The sequence below is a fragment of the Capricornis sumatraensis genome, chromosome 2 (assembly GCF_032405125.1).
Source record: "Capricornis sumatraensis isolate serow.1 chromosome 2, serow.2, whole genome shotgun sequence".
In the NCBI taxonomy this organism is placed as follows: Eukaryota; Metazoa; Chordata; class Mammalia; order Artiodactyla; family Bovidae; genus Capricornis; species Capricornis sumatraensis.
In genome coordinates this window covers 219,820,585-219,841,562 of record NC_091070.1, presented here as the reverse complement: position 1 = coordinate 219,841,562, position 20,978 = coordinate 219,820,585, and the positions used below count along the sequence as shown (strand labels likewise).

General features: G+C 44.1%; 1 protein-coding gene across 1 annotated transcript; it reads right to left on the bottom strand.

The window, feature by feature from the left end:
- Positions 1–958: 958 nt before the first annotated feature.
- Positions 959–1,906, bottom strand: LOC138073414 (olfactory receptor 9S13-like). Its single transcript, XM_068965127.1, has one exon. The coding sequence runs from the start codon at positions 1,904–1,906 to the stop codon at positions 959–961; it is 948 nt and encodes a 315-aa protein (XP_068821228.1).
- Positions 1,907–20,978: the final 19,072 nt, after the last annotated feature.

The window sequence follows — 20,978 nt, the reverse complement described above, 5'->3', positions numbered from 1 at the left end:
AGGCCATGCTGGTCCACAGAGAATGCAGAGGGAGCTCTGAATGGGCAGGTTAAGCCTGAGGGGCCAGGCTCCCAGGGAGTATGGGACAGAGAGCAGGGAACTGTGCTCACCACCCAGAAAGGGCACCTCCTCTCTCTACAATCTGCTCTCTGCTTCAGCCACCAGGACCTCCATCCTTATTCAGAGATGTCTGTGCTGACAAAGCCCCATTTCTTAGGGTCACAAGTAGTCAGGACAGTGTCACCTGTCAGGTTGGATGGTGAACTTTGGGTGTCAGGCATCATGTTGAATCCCTGGGGCTCCCAGCTACTGTCTGAGGGGAGAAACCCAGGACAGGGAGCACTGGGAGCGTCTGAAGCAGGAGCACAGGTGCTCCCTGCTGCCTTTTTGGGTGGCAGCATCAGTGAACAGAAGGGGGAGGGGAGGAACAGCCCCACTGCAGGGTTGAGGGAAAGCATGGTCTTCCTAACTCCTCTAATTGGCTGTGGGGATGCCTAGGCTATCTCCAAGGCTGTGTCCTAAGGCCCCCCTGCTGGGTGGTCCAGGGGAGATAGCTGAACGCTTACTTTAGGTTCAGCAACAACTTGAAGGGAGAGGCCTCAAAATCTGTCTAGTCTATGCATTCTCACTGGAGGATGTTGAATTTGGGACATCCAGACTGTTCAAAGATTCTCTGTTCATTTCGCTGCCCACTGTGTTACCCAGAGTTCAAGATTATGGCCTTGCTTCATCTTTGCAATGTTACTTTTCTGCTGGCAAAAGAGCCTTGCTCATTACTGCATCTCATACTTGCAATGTATGCTTCATGAAGTGCTCCTACAAAGGGTTGAATGAAAGTTTGGATGAAAAAAAAAAATGAGCTGGATGTATGAGGGATGAATTCCTCAAACCAAAGCCTGTACCTCTGCCAGAGCCCAGTTGTCCTGTGTCGGAACATCCAGTCTCTGGTCCCCCTCCTTCACGTGGCCGTGTGTCTCTGCCCCAGTCTCCACAGGGCATCCTTCACGTCCTTGTTTCTCAGGCTGTAGATGAGGGGGTTGAGCATCGGGATGACCAGGGTGTAGAAGACGGAGACCACCTTGCCCTGCTCCATGGATGCCACAGCTCCCGGCTGGGCGTACATGACAAACACAGTCCCATAAAAGAGGGACACGGCTGTCATGTGGGAGCCGCAGGTGGAGAAGAGCTTGTGCCTCCCTCCTCCTGAGTGCATCCTCAGGATGGTCACTGTGATGTAGCCATAGGAGATGAAAATCACAAGCATGGTGCCCACAATGATGCGGCCACAAAGGCCAAACAAGAGCAGGTCATTGATGGTAGTTTCAGCACAGGCAAGCTTGAGCAGAGGCAGCACATCACAGAAGAAGTGGTCGATGTGGTTGGAGCTGCAGAACGGGAGGCTGAATGTGAAGCTGGCCTGCAGGATGGAGTTGAGGCAGCCCCCACAGTAGCAGCCCAGCACCAGGCGGGCACAGACCGAGGGGCGCATGGAGATGGGGTAGTGCAGGGGGCTGCAGATGGCCACGAAGCGGTCATAGGCCATCGCGGCCAGGAGGACCCCCTCAGTGGTGAGGAACAGGGAGAGGAGGAACTGGGTGGCACAGCCCCCTAAGGTGATGACCCTGGAGGAGGACAGGAGGTCAGTGAGCATCTTAGGGTAGATGACAGACGAGTAGCCCAAGTCCAGGAAGGAGAGGTTCTTGAGGAAGAAGTACATGGGGGAGTGCAGACGGGCATCCAGGGTGATGACCACCATCATGGCGAGGTTCCCAATGACGGCCACCATGTACAGGGCCAGAAACAGAGCAAAGAGCAGGGCCTGGGTCTGCAGACCACCCTGAAATCCATCCAGCACAAACTCCTGCAGAGGCATCACTGAGAGGTTTCCGTTTCTGTAGGGTGACATCGCCCTGATCATGACACAGGGCAGAGGGCAGGCGGGAGGCAGGGAGCGGGCGCAGGTCAATGTCACATGGTCATCCTCCCTTGGAGATCAAGGACTTTCAGCACCTTGCTTCCCACTGATAAAGAGACTATCAGCTGCCCAGTTCTGCTTCCAGATGAATACAGACTGACCTGAAAAGAGAACATTTCCCCTTATTCATTAATGCATAAATGTGGAATTTCCTCTCTCTCTGGGTGACTCTGAACTGCTGTTATGGGGTGTGTAGTGGCTGCCAGGAGCTTTGGAGGCTGAAAACTTGAAGTGTGAGGAGTGTTGCAATCTCCTCCGTCTCTTCTCAATAAATGCTTTCCATCTCCATAGGGATTTTCCTGAGCTGTGTAATGTCCACTCCTCACTCAAGTATCTAATCCTGCACTTTCTTGCCTTATTAATTCATTCGCTGATTTTATAAATGTTTATTGAACACCTCATGCCAGCCTGGTGGTGTGTGGTTGATGATTGTACCTCCAGGCCAGGCTGGGACCAGAGCAGGAACCAGCACCAACCAGGAAAATTTCTCTCAGTCTGTCCTGCAGACCCTGAGCCCCATGGAGCATCAATGTGTGAACATGGACCACAGCTGCATTCTGTCTGCAGAGCACTGTGCATCCTTGAGGATCTCAAGAGGCCTCAAGCCAAAGTCCTGATGTTTAAAAATATGAGAAGGGGGACACCAGGCAGACCCTGAGATCTATCTTGGCATGATGGCAAACATCAACAGAACTGTTTGCATCCTTGAGAATGTAGGGATTTTTTCTTGCAATGTACAGATAGCGGACAATTTATGGGGAGGGGACAGCCAAACTTCATGGCCTGAGAAGCAGCAGGGCAGGGCTGTGACACATTTGGGATGTGGGGATGTCTTCCTCCTGTCCTTACTTCTATGCCCCTGGTTTCTCAGCATATCTCATATAGTGATTGCTTGGAGCAGTGGGAGCCTCCAACACAGTCACATCTGGTCAGGGTCTGGGTCCTCCTGCTGGGTGCTGCTTCCTGTCCCTGTCACAGCCCAGACCTCCCTTGTCCACATTGGATGGGGCTGACCACCACACCATCATGGGACATGGGGACCTGCTGTGTGGTGGAGAGAGGAATGGTTGGGAGATGCAGCCTAGAGAGGGAGCAGTGGGAAGGAGGGTGGGCACAGTGCCACGTTGCCACTCAGGAAGGTGAGGGGGATTAGGGAGAGGATGTAAACTATGTCAGAGCAAACCCCACAGTTCCTAAAGGGCAGGTCCACAGCATGGTGGAACTGGCTGCCTTTGCAAGGAGCGAGCTCAGGTGCACTGGGGGTGTGCAGTCAGAGGCTGGGTGGTCAGTGATGCCTGTGGAGCAGTGATGACCCCATGCTCCCTCTTAGCTTGAAGTTTTCTTGGAAGATGATCTATAAGAGCCCATAGTTTGCAACCAAAAGTGTTACAAGGTACAAGGGTTAGTGGTCCCGCTTTCCCCTCCTGGGAGACTTAAGTCTAATCCTCTCATGAGAGCAGAGAGGGACAGTCTGTCTGACATGTGCAGGCAGGGTCCACTCAAATTTGAATTTGGATATGTGCACTGAGGTTGGACAGGGTGCTGCCCTACCCATGTTGGCCACAAGCCCTATGCACCGAGGCCTGTCCTGCACACACAGACACATACACACACACACACCCTGTCTGTCCGCCCAGGTCCTCACCTCATAATAATCTCAAAGTGACCAGAGTGACCACCTTCACCCACTATCCCCAGATTTGGTGACCTTGCTGTTATGTCCCTGAGGGTTCCCAGCTTTATTTATTTGGCTGTTTCCTGGGACAGTTCATCCACCTCAGGGGTCTTGAGTCATCACAACAGTGACTCCTCGCATGCCTGGGGAGCACATGAGGACTGCTTGGCACTTTCACCTGGGAAGCCAAGCTTCCAAGCTTGTTTTGAAAAACTGAACACATTCTTCTGGCTTGTTGAGATGACCAAGTGGGGCTACTGCAGTGGCTTCAGTAAACCTGCCTCTGAGTTGAGCCTGACAAACACCTCTAGGGTGAAGCAGAGAAACCCAGCGCTGCTTTGGAGGATCTATTGAATATTTGTAGTGGCTGTGTCCTGAATCCTTCCCTTGCAAACTCTCATCACTCAAGAGTGATCTGAGCTCCTGCAGCACCAGCACTGCCTGATGCTTGTTGGGTTCAGGATCTCAGGCCAATGACTTAAAATCCACCTTTGTCCGAGGACCCCTGATTATATCTACTCTCGTTAAGCTCAGACCTGCTGCCCTAACTTCCCCTGCCCAGGGCAGTGGGGAGTGGGGGACCTTGTTGTCCAGGATCCAGGCCCCTAGGACTCACCTGTCAGTGATGCTGACCGCGCCCTGCTGAGTGATGACCACACTGCTCCTGTGATGTCAGGAGGGGCATGGCTCATCCAGGACACTGTGCTCCTGGGGAGGACAGGACTCCTCACCAGGTCTGTGCTGATGATAATGATGTGGTGCTGAGGGCCCCCTCCCTTGTCTACCTCTGTCTTCCTGTGCAGGGACGTGAGAATGAGGAGGGTACAGAGTAGGGAAGCAGGCTTTGGCTTCAGGAACTCCTGGGTCTTGATAGAAGCAGAGAAGGGGATGGACTCAGTCACCTGACTCTTCACATTATCTGTCCTCTGGGCAACATGTCAGGTTCCTGTACCTTGGGGTCACTCTGCTGGGAAGATGCTCTCTATTTTCAGGGCTGGGACTTGAGGCCTCGAATGGCCAATTAGGTGAGATCTGGGCTTCTGAGTGCACTGGGACTCACAACCTGCTGGGTCCCGGGAGCTGCAATTCTGTGGCCAATCTTCCTTGGATGCATCTCAGTCCAGTACAGGGGAGGCAGGAAGACTGAAATCCATGATGGAGCCCTGAGTGTGGGTAAGGCAAACAGTAGAGAAACGCAGACAACTTATACAGACTCTATGGAAGTCCTTGGAAAGATCTCCCTGGGCAGCAGGTGGGATCACCTGGCCCACAGCCCTTTCTCCTCCTCTGCCCCATCCTCATCTGTTCTTGTGAGGAAAAGTGACAGGTGGGGAGTCTGTACCCAGGACAACAGCACAGCCCTTTCAATGACACCTGTTCCCATTATGATCCTTTTTCATGATAAAATTGTCCTGTTTTTGGCTATTTGGATTCTCTTCAAAGCAGCCCTACACTCACTGAATATAGGTTAAATATATAACATCCATTAATACAAAATATTTTAATCTCAGTTGGAAAACCAAAACAAAATTATAAATATAATATATGTTTAATGTTTAATTTAATATAGAAAATTTGAAATGGAAATGCTGGAGAAAATTGTATCATATACATTCTAAGATAAACAAGGCTCACATGCCTTAATAATTATTAGACAAACTAGACTTCTGGGAAAACGTTTATTCATAAAGGGACATGTCATAATGAAAATGTTTTATCCACCTGTATCGTAGGAAAATTTAAATTTGTTTATAACTAATAGAAACTTAAAATACATGAAGTAAAACCTGACAGAATTAAAAAGAAATAATCCCACTTCGGGGCATACACACCGAGGAAACCAGAGTTGAAAGAGACCCATGTACCCCAGTGATCATCACAGCACTGTTTACAATAGCCAGGACATGGAAGCAATCTAGATGTCCATTAGCAGAAGAATAGTTAAGAAAGCAGTCATACATACACACAGTGGAGTATTCAGATCAAATCAGTCGCTCAGTCGTGTCCGACTCTTTGTGACTCCATGAATCACAGCACACCAGGCCTCCCTGTCCATCATCATCTCCCAGAGTTCATGCAAACTCACGTTCATCGAGTTGGTGATGCCATCCAGCCATCTCATCCTCTGTCGTCCCCTTCTCCTCCTGCCCCCCAATCCCTCCCAGCATCAGGGTCTTTTCCAATGAGTCAACTCTTCGCATGAGGTGGCCAAACTACTGGAGTTTCAGCTTCAGCATCAGTCCTTCCAATGAATACCCAGGACTGATCTCCTTTAGGATGGACTGGTTGGATCTCCTTGCAGTCCAAGGGACTCTCAAGAGTCTTCTCCAACACCACAGTTCAAAAGCATCAATTCTTCGGTGCTCAGCTTTCTTCACAGTCCAACTCTCGCATCCATAGATCACTGAAAAAAACCATAGCCTTGACTAGACGGACCTTTGTTAGCAAAGTAATGTCTCTGTTTTTCAATATGTTATCTATGTTGGTCATAACTTTTCTTCCAAGGAGTAAGCGTCTTTTAATTTCATGGCTGCCGTCACCATCTGCAGTGATTTTGGACCCCCCCCCCAAAATAAAGTCTGACACTGTTTCCACTGTTTCCCCATCTATTTCCCATGAAGTGATGGGACCGGATGCCATGATCTTCGTTTTCTGAATGTTGAGCTTTAAGCCAACTTTTCACTCTCTTCTTTCACTTTCATCAAGAGGCTTTTTAGTTCCTCTTCACTTTCTGCCATAAGGGTGGTGTCATCTGCATATCTGAGGTTATTTATATTTCTTCCAGCAATCTTGATTCCAGCTTGCACTTCTTCCAGCCCAGCATTTCTCTGAATGTACTCCGCATAGAAGTTAAATAAGCAGGGTGACAATATACAGCCTTGATGTACTCCTTTTCCTATTTGGAACCAGTCTGTTGTTCCATGCCCAGTTCTAACTGTTGCTTCCTGACTTGCATATAGGTTTCTCAAGAGGCAGGTCAGGTGGTCTGGTATTCCCATCTCTTGAAGAATTTTCCACAGTTTATTATGATCCACACAGTCAAAGGCTTTGGCATAGTCAATAAAGCAGAAATAGATGTCTTTCTGGAACTCTCTTGCTTTTTTGATGACCCAGCAGATGTTGGCAATTTGATGTCTGGTTCCTCTACCTTTCCTAAAACCAGCTTGAACATCTGGAAGTTCACGGTTCATGTATTGCTGAAGCCTGGCTTGTGTGGATCACAATAAACTGTGGAAAATTCTGAAAGAGATGGGAATACCAGATCACCTGACCTGCTTCTTGAGAAACCTATATGCAAGCCAGGAAGCAACAGTTAAAACTGGACATAGAACAACAGACTGGTTCCAAATAGGAAAAGGAGTACGTCAAGGCTGTATATTGTCACCCTGCTTATTTAACTTCTATGCAGAGTACATCATGAGAAACGCTGGACTGGAAGAAACGTAATCTGGAATCAAGATTGCTGGGAGAAATATCAATCACCTCAGATATGAGATGACACCACTCTTATGGCAGAAAGTGAAGAGGGACTAAAAAGCCTCTGATAAGAGTGAAAGAGGAGAGTGAAAAAGTTGGGTTAAAACTCAACATTCAGAAAATGAAGATCATGGCATCTGGTCCCATCACTTCATGGGAAATGGGTGGGGAAACAGTGGAAACAGTGTCAGACTTTATTTTTTGGGGCTCCAAAATCGCTGCAGATGGTTATTGCAGCCATGAAATTAAAAGGCGCTTACTCCTTGGAAGGAAAATTATGACCAACCTAGATAGCATATTAAAAACGAGAGACATTACTTTGCCAACAAAGGTCCATCTAGTCAAAGCTATGGTTTTTCCAGTGGTCATGTATGGATGTGAGAGTTGGACTGTGAAGAAAGCTGAGCACTGAAGAACTGATGCTTTTGAACTGTGGTGTTGGAGAAGACTCCTGAGAGTCCCTTGGACTGCAAGGAGATCCAACCAGTCCATCCTAAAGGAGACCAATCCTGGTTGTTCATTGGAAGGACTGATGATGAGGCTGAAACTCCCGTAGTTTGGCCACCTCATGCGAAGAGTTGACTCATTGGAAAAGACCCTGATGCTGGGAGGGATTGGGGGGCAGGAGGAGAAGGGGACGACAGAGGATGAGATGGCTGGATGCATCACTGACTTGATGCATATGAGTTTGCATGAACTCTGGGAGATGATGATGGACAGGGAGGCCTGGCATGCTGTGATTCATGGGGTCAGAAAGGGTCGGACATGACTGAGCAACTGAACTGAACTGAAAGTTTATATCTTAAAGTGTGTTCCTGAGCAGAAAGGCACACTTTTTTTCCCCTCAACGTCATTAAATTTTACGTTAATTTTGTGTAATGGAGGCTCCTTTCCTTCCAACTTTCTTCATTGTGTCATCCAATTTCTATACTCAACTCTAAAGTTAAAAGCCTTCCCTTTAAGATGTTCTGCTTCCACGGGACTAAAGGAGTCTATAAGGTATTCCAGTGAGTATAGCATTGGCTAAATATCAGCAGGGAGAAGTTGTCCTTGCCAATCCTTCTTTTTCTTCTAATTTCTTCACCAAGCCTCTGTTGATCTGGATTGTCTCCATTCACCGCTTCGAAGAGAACAGGAGTGTGAATCGTTCTTGCTGTAAATCATTCTGTCCTTTCACTTTTCTTGGCAAGCAACCGTATCAGGTAAAGTTTATTGTTATTTAGGCACTTATCTAGGACATTCTCAAAATGACTGTGCCAGTTGAGCTCTAATGAATAGCACTGACTTATAGAGTTATGATAATGATCAACTTTAGGGGAGAAAACTTGGGAGTAAGCAAAAATGATGGTGGCACTTGCACTTTGAACCTGAATGGTAGGGAATTCCATGAGTGGATATGCTGCGGTGATTTTTTTCCTGTAAATATATACACATATAATAAGAATGGAAATACTATTTCTCTTATTCATACCAGAAATGTGAATACTGTGGTGGGGTTCTGTGGCATCAACTTTAGCAGCAAAGTCAACATGCACTTGGGGTAATGGAGCAGGAGTCCAGGAGAGCGCCTGCCCAACATAGAACCAGGAGTGTACCTCCGACCCCTGACCTCTCTCCCCTGTGAGAGGCACTATTTGTCAGATCTGAGTCACTCAAGCCAAAATTGTTCCTACTGATATCAAACTCACAGGGGAACACTTGTCCATATATTATTATTATTGTTATATTTAAAACTAGGTGATGGGGTCTTCCCTCATGATGCACTGATTAAGACTTTGCCTTGCAATGCAGGGGGCTGTGGGTTTTATCTCTGGTCCAGGAACTATGATTCCACGTGTCTCATGGCCAAACAAACGAATAATAATAAATAAAACAGAAGCAATATTGTAATAAATTCAGTAAAGAGTTTACAAAAAGCTGGATCACGACTATTGACCATATTGGTTGGGGTGAAGTGTGAAGGAAAAAAGTTAACGATTTAATTTTTCTTTGAAATAATCACCCATAAGGGCACAATGAATATTTATCCATCAATAATCTTTTATATACTAGCCATTGCCTAAGGTATGTTATTTGTGCACATTATCTCTGGTGAGCCTGGCCATATGAATATGTTTTTAATTACAGTATAGTTGAAGAAGGAATTCATAGGTCCTGGACTCCATCTTAGGCCTGTTCATGCTGATCATGCTCAGCCACCTCTCCAATGGACTCTGAACTCTGGGTTTAGTGCCTATGAAAACAACAACAGAAGGATAAGACCCCCTCCAGATAGGGGAACCTTGAAGATCGTATCTAGGTTACTTGTTGCCTAAGAGAAAACATACGCTAATCACCCCTTCCTCCAGACAGGCCATAAATTTTTCTGTATCTATTGGAGTGTAACCTCGGGCTTATTGATTATTGGCTAACTGTTTGTTTGAGCACATGAGCATGTAGCACGTGAATGATGGGGTTACTGGGATTGTATTTTCCTTGGTTTATGTAAGTCTCAAGGAATTTGGGGTGGTGGGTTCAGACACGTACACATGGGGTATAAAAGATTTTCACAAATGCTGGTCGGGGTCCTTGGCTAAGAGGAGACTCTGCCTTGGGCCCGCCGGTGTGATGAACTGCACTCCAGTGTCTGCATTGTCCTTCTGAGGGAGTTTGTTTCCTGGAATGCGTGGCTACAACATAGTCGACTGTACTACTAGGTTAGTTTCTGGTGTACTGCCTAGTGATTTGACAGTTATATTCCCTGGTGGCTAGATGGTAAAGAGTCTGCCTGCAATGCGGGAGACCAGGGTTCGATTCCTGGGTTGGGAAGATCCCCTGGAGGAGGGCACAGCAACCCACTCCAGTATTCTTGCCTGGAGCATCCCCATGGACAGAGGAGGCTGGCTGGCTACAGTCCATGGGGTCGCAAAGAGTCAGACACGACTGAGTGACTAGGCACACACAGCGCATACATTATGAAATGACCATCTAAAAAAAATCTAATACCCGTCTGTTCCCATGTAAGGTTTTATATTAATAATACAATGACTAAGGCATCCAGTCCCCTCACTTCTTGGCAAATAGATGGGGAGACAGTGGAAACAGCGTCAGACTTTATTTTGGGGGGGCTCCAAAATCACTGCAGGTGGTGATGCAGTCATGAAACTAAACGACGCTTGCTCCTTGGAAGGGAAGTTATGACCGACCTAGACAGCGTATTAGAAAGCAGACATGTTACTTTGCCATATATCATTTCAACAGTGTTTTTATTTTCTTCAGGGAAATACGCAGAAGGGGAATTGCTAGATCTCATAAATGTCTTATTTTCAGTTTTGGGAAGAGGAGGAGCACGCCATGTTATTCTCCACAGTGGCCACAGCAAATTTCAATTTCAGCAACGGTGCCTGAGGGTTCCTTTTCTCCACATTCCTACCAATCCTCACTATTTTTCACTTTTTTAATGATAATCGTTCAAATAGGTGTGAAGTGATATCTCAATTTGCTGTTGATTTGCATTTCCCTGAGGATGAGTGGTGTTGAGAGTCTTTTCAAGTGCTTGTTAGCTCTTGTATGTCTCCTCTGATAAAGGTTATTTAGGTGCTCGGCCAATTTTTTACTTGGTGGTTTGCTTTTTTTTTTTTTTATTGAAGTATACTTGATTAACAATGTTTGCTTGTTTCAAGAGTACAATAAAGTAATTCAGTTTTTTTTTTTTTTGCTGTTGTTCAGTCTCTAAGTTGTGTCTGACTCTTTCTACCTGACGAACTGTACCACCCCAGCTTCCTCTGTTCTCCTATATCTCAAGAAGTTTGCTCAAATTCATGTCCACTGAGTTGGTGATGCCATTTAACCATCTCATCTCCTGCTGCCCCCTTCTCCTTTAGTCTTCAATCTTCCCAGCATCAGGGTCTTTTCCAGTGAGTTGGCTCTTCACATCAGGTGGCCAAAGTATTGAACCTTCAGCTTCAGCATCAGTCCTTTTAATGAATATTCCAGGTTGATTTCCTCTGGGATTGATTGGTTTGATTTCCTTGCAGTCCAAGGGACTCTCAAGAGTCTTCTCCAACACCAAAATTCGAAAGGATTAATTCTTTGGCACTCAGGTTTCATTATAGTCCAACTCTCACATCTATACATGTCTACTGGAAAAGCCATACCTTGGACTATATGGACGATCGTGGGCAAAGTGATGTCTCTGTTTTTTAATATGCTGTCTAGGTTTGCCACAGCTTTCCTTCCCAGGAGCAAGCATCTTTGAATTTCATGGCTGCAGTCACTGTCCACAGTGATTTTGGAGCCCAAGAAAATAAAATCTGTCACTGCTTCCACTTTTCCCTCTTTTTTTGCCATGATGTTTTTTCCCTCATGTTTGCCATGAAATAATGGAACCAGATGCCATATACTTAGCTTTTGAATGTTGAGCTTTAAGCTAGCTTTTTCACTCTCCTCTTTTACCCTCATCAAGATGTTCTTTAGTTCCTCTTCACATTCCGCCATTAGGGTGGTGTCATCTGCATATCTGAGGTTGTTGATTCCAGCAATCTTGATTCTAGCTTGTTCTTCAACCAGCCTGGCATTTTGCGTGATGTACTCCACATAGAAGTTAAATAAGCAGTGTGACAATATACAGTCTTGTACTCCCTCCCCAACTTTGAACCAGTCAGTTGTCTCATGTTCAGTTCTAACTGTTCCTTCTTAATTCAAATGCAAGTTTCTCAGGGGACAGGTAAGCTGATTCGGTACTTCCATCTCTAAGAATTTTCCAGTTTGTTGAGATTCACAGTCAAAGGGGTTAGCTTAGTCAATGTAGCAGAAGTAGATGTTTTTCTGCGATTGCCTTACTTTCTCCAAGATCCAACAAACGTTGCCAATTTGATCACTGGTTCTTCTGCCTTTTCAGAATCCAGCTTGTATATCCTGAAGTTCTCAGTTCATGTATTGCTGAAGCCTAGTTTGAAGGAATTTGAACATAACCTTGCTATCATGTGAAATGAGTAGTTGTAGGATCATTAAACCGTTATATGATATGGCCCTTCTTGGGGACTGGAATGGGAACTGGCCTTTTTCAGTCCTGTGGCCACTGCTGAGCTTTTCAGATTTGCTGACTTGTTGAGTGCGGCACTTTACTGTGTCATCTTTCATGATTTAATATAGCTCAGCTGGAATTCCATCACCTCCACTAGCATTGTTTGTATAAATGCTTCCTAAGACTCACTTGACTTCACACCCCAAGATGTTCGGCTTTAGGTGAGTGACCACACCAACATGGTTATCTGGGCCATTAAGATCTTTCTGTAGACTTCTGCAAATTCTTGCCACTTCTTCTTAGTCTTCTCTGCTTCTGTTAGGTCCTTACCATTTTTGTCTGTTATCGTGCCCATGCTTGCATGAAATATTCCCTTGATATCTCATTTTCTTAAAGAGCTCTCTAGCATTTCCCATTCTATTGTTTTTCTCTATTTCTTTGACTAGTTCATTTAATAAGGCCTTCTTATCTCTCTTTGCTATTCTCAAGACTCTGCATGCAAGTAAGTGTATACCTTTCCCTTTCTCCCTTTCCTTTTGCTTCTCTTCTTTGCTCAACTATTTGCTAAATTACATTCTTTTTTACATTCTTTTTTGATTTAGACTATCACGGGCCATTAAGTAGATTTCCCTGTGCTAGCTATCTAGTAGGTCCTTCTTGGTTGTCTCTCTCATACATAGTAGTCTGTGTATGTTAATCCCAAACTCCTGTTTGATCATTTCTCTGCCTTGCACATTTTCTGTTTGGTAACTATAAGTTTGTTTTGATATATGTAAGCATATTTCTGGTTTGCAAATATGTTCAATGGAGTATTGCTCAGCCAGGAAAACAATGAAATCATGCCATTTGCAACAACATGGATGGACCTAGAGATTATCATCCGACATAAAGTCAGACAGAGAAATAAACATTGTACCACATATGTGGGACTCCCTTGCTTTTTCTATGATCCAGTATATGTTGGCAGTTTGATCTCTGGTTCCTCTGCCTTTTCTAAATCCAGCTTGTATATCTGGAAGTTCTTGGTTCACATACTGTTGAAGCCTAGCTTGACGTATTTTGAGCGTAATTTGGCTGGCATATGAAATGAATGCACCTGTATGGCACTTTGAACTATGTTTGGCATTCCTTTTCTGCCGGGAGCCAGCGTGGGGAATCCTGTCCCTGATAAGGTCATGTGGAAGAGAACTGTTAAGCAAGGGTTCAGGACTCGAGGGGCTCCCTAGACCTGCTTGAGCATCTACCCCAAAACCAGAATCTTGTCTGTTTTACTATTTCATGACTTTCACCAACTCCTCTGACATTAACAGGGGGCTATCCCCGACCACCTTTCTCTGGAGAAAATCAACTTAGGGCTCTAGCTAATAAGTCTCCTGGACATGAGAGGAATATTTCAAATCAAACCCGCTCTGTTAACATTCTAGTTTGCTTGGCAGGTTTATCCAGGCTCTTACAGCTATGCATGTGATTATTTACATGCCTCCCAACTGTGAGAGGCACAGGAAGCCTAAAACATAGAGCTTTTCAAAGAGTTAAAAGTTATTAGAGTAGTGCTGGTGTAGGATTTCATTATTGGACCAATGCTTATTGCTAAGTTCCCATGTCTCTTATCCACTGTGCACCTGGGAGTGTACTAGTTAACATAGTTGGAATGAAAACAAGTGTAGCCTTGGAATTAACCACATCAGACCTTTGAGCTAACTGGTTCTTTCTTTGTTGTAACTCACTGCACCTTTGCCCCGTGAGAAATGTAACTCTGCTTAGCATTTTCTGAGGCTGACATAGATTAGAAATATAAAGAAAAAAACATTTCAAGAGAAAATAAGTTTTCTGGTTGAGCAGCCTTTATCAAAAGAGGGTCATATAATGTTCACAGGCCTCCAAGGCCAGAAGATAATGTACACAATATTGTTTATGGGAAAGCTATGCAGAAAAAATCCTGGATTTGATAAAGACAAAACAGATGTAATGTTTGGGCTGACTCTGTATGACTTTGCATCTTTCATTTCCCTCTATGTACAAGTTAAGGTATAAAAGTCCCTTTTAAAAATAAAATAAAGGGCCTTGCTCACCGAAGAAGCTTGGTCACCCCATGTTTGTCTTTTTTTTCTTTCTTTCTTTCTTTCTTTCTTTCTCCCTCTTACTCTCTTTTTCAGGCTGAACCCTTGGAACACAGAGGCTCTCTGTGTTCACTTTCCTGCCTGGGCTTCTAAGACTTCGTTAGCTTTCTGTGTAAACTAAGGAATATCAGCCTCTTTTCTCTCCTCTATTTTCTTATCTACAACATTCTTTCCTATCTCTCTCTAAATCATCCGCCAACGCCGTTTCTCCTTCAGGTTCCCCTGGATCCTGCGGGGGCTGGACCCCGGCACTTTTCTTTGCAAATGAAATAGAAACTGACCTTTTCCAGTCCTGTGGCCACTGCTGAGTTTTCCAAATTTGCTGGCATAGTGAGTCAAGCACTTTCACAGCATCATCTTTTAGGATTTGCAATAGCTCAGCTGGCATTCCATCACTTCAACTAGTTTTCTTTGTAGTGATGTTTCCTAAGGCCCAGTTGACTTCACACTTCTGGTTCTAGATGGTGACCACACCATCGTGGTTATCTGGGTCATTAAGATCCTTTTTGTATAGATCTTCTGTGTATTCTTGCCACCTCTTCTTAATATCTTATACTTCTGTTAGTTCCTTGCCGTTTTCCCCTTTATTGTGCCTGTCTTTGCTTGAAATGTTCCCATGGTATCTCCAATTTTCCTAAAGAGACCTTTAGTGATTCCCATTCTATTTTTTTCCTCTGTTTCTTTGCATTGTTCATTAAGAAAGCTTTCTTATCTTTCCTTGCTATTCTCTGGAACTCTGAATTCAGCTGGGTATATCTTTCCTTTTCTTCTTTGCCTTTTGTTTTTCTTCTTTTCTCAGCTATTTGTAAGGCCTCCTCAGACAATCACTTTGCTTTCTTGCAATCCTTTTTCTTGGGGACAATTTTGGTCACCACCTCCTATACAATGTTGCAAACCTCTGTCCATAGTTCATCAGGCATGCAGTCTACCATATCAACTCCCTTGAATCTATTCCAAAAAAGCAAGGGAAATCCCCAAAAAGTCTACTTCTGCTTCAGTGACTATGCTAAAGCCTTTGACTGTGTTGATCACAACAAACTGTGGAAAATTCTTAAAGTTATGGGAATACCAGACTACTTCACCTGGCTCGTGGAAAATCTGTATGCAGCTTAAGAAGCAATAGTTTGAACCAGACATGGAACAACAAACTGGTTCAAAATTGGGAAAGGAGTATGTCAAAGCTGTATATTGTCATCCTGCTTATCTAACTGATATGCAGAGTAATAGCTTATGGTGGCTGGTGTCAAATTTGTGGTATTCAAGGAAAATTTCACTCTGGGATCAAAGACACAGTCTTAGTCATTCAGAGCTTTGTACAGCAGAGAATTTACTAAAGTGAAAGAATATAAAAGCTTCTACACCTCAGAAGGGGGAAGAAAGAATACATCCCCTTACTAGTTTTAGCAGGGCAGTATTTACTTTTCAGCTGGCTGCTAGGAAGATAAAAAGAACACTTCAAGACTGTACAAGGCTGTAAAAGTTTAACCAGAATCCTTCTCTCACAGGGTACATCCCAAGATAACATTGATCCAAGATTTGTCAAAGAGAATGGGTTCCTGGCAGAATGTCTCTGGGTGAGATATATTGTTGCTGTGTAAGCAATGGATATGAGAAAACAGGTTCCCAGGTAAGATTTGTTACAGTTATAATCATTAACATACAGACAGAGAAAACCATACCCATGATTAAGATACCTTATTACTGCACATTCATTAGCTCCATATCTAAAGAAAGCCAGCTCTTTGGGGCAAGATACACTGTTGCAAAAGCCTTAATGAAAGCATGAGCAAGATAAACTGTTGCCTGGGCAGCCTACATGATTAATGCAAAAGAATGTGAACAAAAATGTTCACCTCCACCTTAAAGGGGCCTTGGACTCCCTATCAACCTGCCTAAGTTTTAACTCTCTCAAGAGTACATCATGCGATATGCCATGCTGGATGACTCACAAGCTGGAATCAAGACTGCTGGGAGAAATATCAACAACCTCAGATATGCAGATGACACCACTCTAATGACAGAAAATGAAGATGAACTAAAGAGCCTCTTGATGAGGTGAAAGAGGAGAGTGTAAAAGCTGGCTTAAAGCTCAATATTAAAAAAATCTAAGATCTTGGCATCCAGATCTCATCACGTCATGGCAAATAGTTGAGGCAACAATGGAAACAGTGACAGATTTTATTTTCTTGGACTCCAAAATCACTGTGGATGGTGACTGCAACCATGAAATTCAGAGCAAAGTTATGACAAACCTAGAGAGCATATTCAAAAGCAGAGATATAACTTTCTCAACAAAGGTCCATCTAGTTGAATCTATGATTTTTCCATTAGTCATGTATGGATGTGAGAGTTGGACCATAAAGAAGGCTGAGTGCCAAAGAATTGATGCTTTTGAACTGTGGTGTTGGAGAAGACTCTTGAGAGTCCCTTGGACAGCAAGGAGACCAAACTAGTCAATTCTAAAGGAAATCAAACTTGAATATTCATTGAAAGGACTGATACTATGGCCTAAGCTCCAATACTTTTGCTACCTGATATGAAGAGCTGACTGTCTGGAAAAGACCTTGATGCTGGGAAATACTGAGGGCAGGAGAAGATAGGCACAACCAAGGATGAGATGGTTGGATGGCATTTATCGACTCAATGGATATGAGTGTGAGCAAACTCTGGGAGATGGTGAAGGATGGAGAAGCCTGGAGTGCTGCAGTCCATGAGGTTGCAAAGTCAGACTCAACTGAGCAACTGAATGATGGCAACAACAAAAACTCAATGAAGAATCTTCAAGCTATGAATATATATTTCTCTAAATATAAATGCTTATTTTTCTAAGATATTATACACATTGACAACTAACATGAAAATATGCTCAACAGCACTAATCATTAGTGAAATGAAAATAAAAAACAATGTGATAATACTTTGGAACTATCAGGATGGATATACAAAAGAAACAAAAGTATGTTTATATGTTGTATGTATGTAAGTATACATGTTGACTAGGAGAAATTTGAACATTCTTGCACTGTTGATAGGAATGTAAAAAGTACTATAGAAAATTCTTTACAGGTTCCTTCAAAATTAAAAAAAAAATTACTATATGATCCAGTAATCACATATTTGAGTGTATATCCTGCCTCAATTTGATAGCAGTAACTACAAGAGATATTGGCACACCTACATACATAGCAGCATTCTTCATCATAGGCAGAAGGTGGAAGAAGCACAAGTGTTCACTGGTGAATAAAATGGTAAACAAAAGGTTGTGGTGTATATGTGAGGGGATATTGTTTAGCTTTTTAAAATATTAAAATACTGATATTTACTGCAACATGGATAAAACTTGAAGACATTTTGTTAAGTGAGATAACCAGACACACAGAAAGACAAACCTTGTATGCTTTGCTTATGTGAGGCATCTAAAGTGGTCGCATTCATAGAGACAAATTAAAGTGTTGGCTGCCAGGGGTTGAGGCAGGGGAAATATGGAGTTACTGTTGAGGGATATGCAGTTCAATTTTGCAAGATGAAAAATGATGAAATAAGTTCTGGAGATTTGTTACACGAGAAGGTGAATATGCTGAGCATTACTGAACTGTACACTTAAAAGCAGGTACAACAAAAATGTTGTTTTTTAAACACAATTAGAAACTTATAACCTTAAAAAAAGTTCATATAGAAACAATTTAAAGTACAGTATGGTCCTGAAATTCAAGATGTTTATTCTACACTGCCGGGAGCCAGCACGGGAGATCCCACCCATGACAAGGTCATGTGGAGGAGACCTGACAGGCAAGGCGGATCAGGACTCGAGGGACTCCCTGGACCTGCGCGAGCATCTACCCCAAACCAAAATCTGTCTGTCTACTGTTTACTATATTATGCCTTTCACCAACTCTTCTGACATTAACAGGGGGTTATCCCCAACCACCTTTCTCTGGAGAAAACCAACTTAGGGCTCTAGTTGATAAGCCTCCTGGGCATGAAAGGAACATTTCAATTCAAACCCCCCTGTTGGCATTCTAGCTTGCTTGGCAGATCTATCCAGACTCTTGCAGCTATGCATATGATTGTTCACAAGCCATGACACGGGAAGCCTAAGTATTCTAAAAATATAGAGCCCTTTGAGGGGTGAAAAAGGTTTATTAAAATAATACCGGTGAAGGGTTTCATGTTGAGCCAGTGCTTGCTGCCAAGTTCCCATATCCCTTATCCATTGTGTGCCTGGGAGTGCATATAGTTAGAATATAGGAAAAACAAGTGGTAGCCTTGGCCTTAGCAACATTAGACCTTGAGTTAATAAGTTCTTTCTTTGTTGTGACCCACTGCACCTTTGCTCTATAAAAATGTAACTGTGTTTAAGTATTCTTAGGGTGATGCAGATTAAGGACTTTAAGAAAAAACACTTCGAGGGAAAATAAGTTTTCTGGTTGACCAACCTTTATCAAAAAAGAGTCGTAAAATGTCAACAGGCCTCCGGGCCAGAAGATAATGTACAAAACATAAGACCCTTGCTTATGAAATGGTATGCAGGAAAAAACCTGGTTTTGATAAAGGTTAAAACTGATGGAATGTTGAGCTGATTCTGCATGACTCTGCATCTTTCACTTTGCTCTATGTACAACTCAGGGTATAAGAGCCCCTTTTGAAAATAAAGCTACAGGCCTCGCTCACCGAAGCTTTGTCTCCCCGTGTCATTCTTTCGTTCACCAACACCGTTCATCCTGAGAGTATCCCTGGACTCTGCTGAGGCTCGACCCCAGCACTACGCTAACTCAATAATGTAACTAGAACTATTTAAGTTACATTTTGGAGTTGAGTGACTGATTAACACTGAACTCAAATTATAATCAGCACTAGATATGGACTGAGAACCTATTAAGTGGCAGAATATTGTAAAGCATGTACAGAATTAAATAAGCAGGGTGACAATATACAGCCTTGACGTACTCCTTTTCCTATTTGGAACCAGTCTGTTGTTCCATGTTCAGTTCTAACCGTTGCTTCCTGACCAGCATATAGGTATCTCAAGAGGCAGGTCAGGTGGTCTGGTATTCCCATCTCTTTCAGAATTTTCCAGTTTATTGTGATCCACACAGTCAAAGGCTTTGGCATTGTCAATAAAGCAGAAATAGATGTTTTTCTGGAACTCTCTTGCTTTTTCGATGATCCAGCAGATGTTGGCAATTTCATCTCTGATTCCTCTGCCTTTTCTAAAACCAGCTTGAACATCTGGAAGTTCACAGTTCACATAAGCGTTACTTTACTAGCGTGAGAGATGAGTTAAATTGTGTGGTAGTTTGAGCATTCTTTGGCATTGCCTTTCTTTGGGATTGGAATGAAAACTGACCTTTTCCAGTCCTGTAGCCACTGCTGAGTCTTCCGAGCTTGCTGGCATATTGAGTGCAGCACTTTCACAGGATCAACTTTTAAGATTTGAAATAGCTCAACTGGAATTCCATCACTTCCACTAGCTTTGTTCATAGTGATGCTTCCTAAGGCCCACCTGACTACACATTCCAGGATGTCTGGCTCTAGGTGAATCCGAAAGATATATTATTTTTTTTGAAAGATGTTCTTGTAAGATAGTATAGGTAAAAGAATATCTTTTTGAACCCCCATAGAATGATACAGGACAAATGAGAGGGAGAGAGAGAATGAGGGGAGGGCATTGGAGGAGGAGGAGAGGGCAGAGGAGGGGGAGGAGGGGAAGTGGAGGGGGAGGGAGTGGGGAATGAGGATGATGAGGAGGACAAGGGAAAGTGGGTGGGAGATAGAACAATATTACAGCATGAGAGGATGGAAAGCACGATATCATGGAGAGGTAATTCGGGGAACTCAACAAAAATTATATTGTATCAGATGATTACAGTAATATACTACAGAGGCAGAAATAATTTTAGAGAGCTCAAAGCAAAGACAAATGGGGCCAAGAATCCAGCAGATACCTTGGAGTGTGCTGGAAATAAGTGATGGTGAGTAGCAATTTGATGCTTGGGTGTTGGCTCCTCCCCACAGTTCTCCTGAACAAGAGATGGAGAACTATGATCAGAGACCACTCCCAGGTTCACTGGACAAGTTCCTGGTAGTGACCATGGGAGTGGATGACGCTACTGAAGGAAGACACCACGAGGAGGCCTCTGGGCTCTGAGTCCAGGCTGTGTGTTTGGTCCATGGAGCACGAGGATGGATCTCTGAATGGGCAGGTCAAGACTGAGGGACCAGGCTCCTGGGGAGTGCAGGACAGGGCTAGAAAGTTATGCTCCCTGCTAAGAAAGTTCACCATCTTTTAGCAACCCCTGATTTCTTCTGCAGCCACCAGGAACATTACCTTTATTAACAGATGTCTGTGTTGACAAAGCACCATTTGTCAGGGTCATAAGTAGTCGGGAAAGTGTCAGCTGCCAGGCTGTGTGGTATAGGTCAGCTGAGCTTTGAGAATCAGGCATTCACGTGGATTCCCTGGGGTTCCCAGATGCTGTCTGAGGGGAGAAACCCAGGACAGGGTGCACTGAGAGCCTCTGAAGCTGGGCATAGGTGCTCCCTGCTTCCTTGTCGGTGTGGCAGCATCAGTGAATAGGAGGGGAAGGTGGAAGAACAACCACACTGCAGAATTTAGGGGGAACCTGGTCTTCCCAACTCCTCTAATTGGCAGTAGTAATCTCAGGCTTCCACCAAGGAAGAGGCAAGGCTGGGTGTGCTGAAGCCCCACTTGCAGGTGGTCCAGGG

Bases quoted from the DNA above. Each gene is read 5' to 3' on its own strand.
- LOC138073414 (XM_068965127.1), bottom strand. From the start codon at position 1,906: ATGTCACCCTACAGAAACGGAAACCTCTCAGTGATGCCTCTGCAGGAG.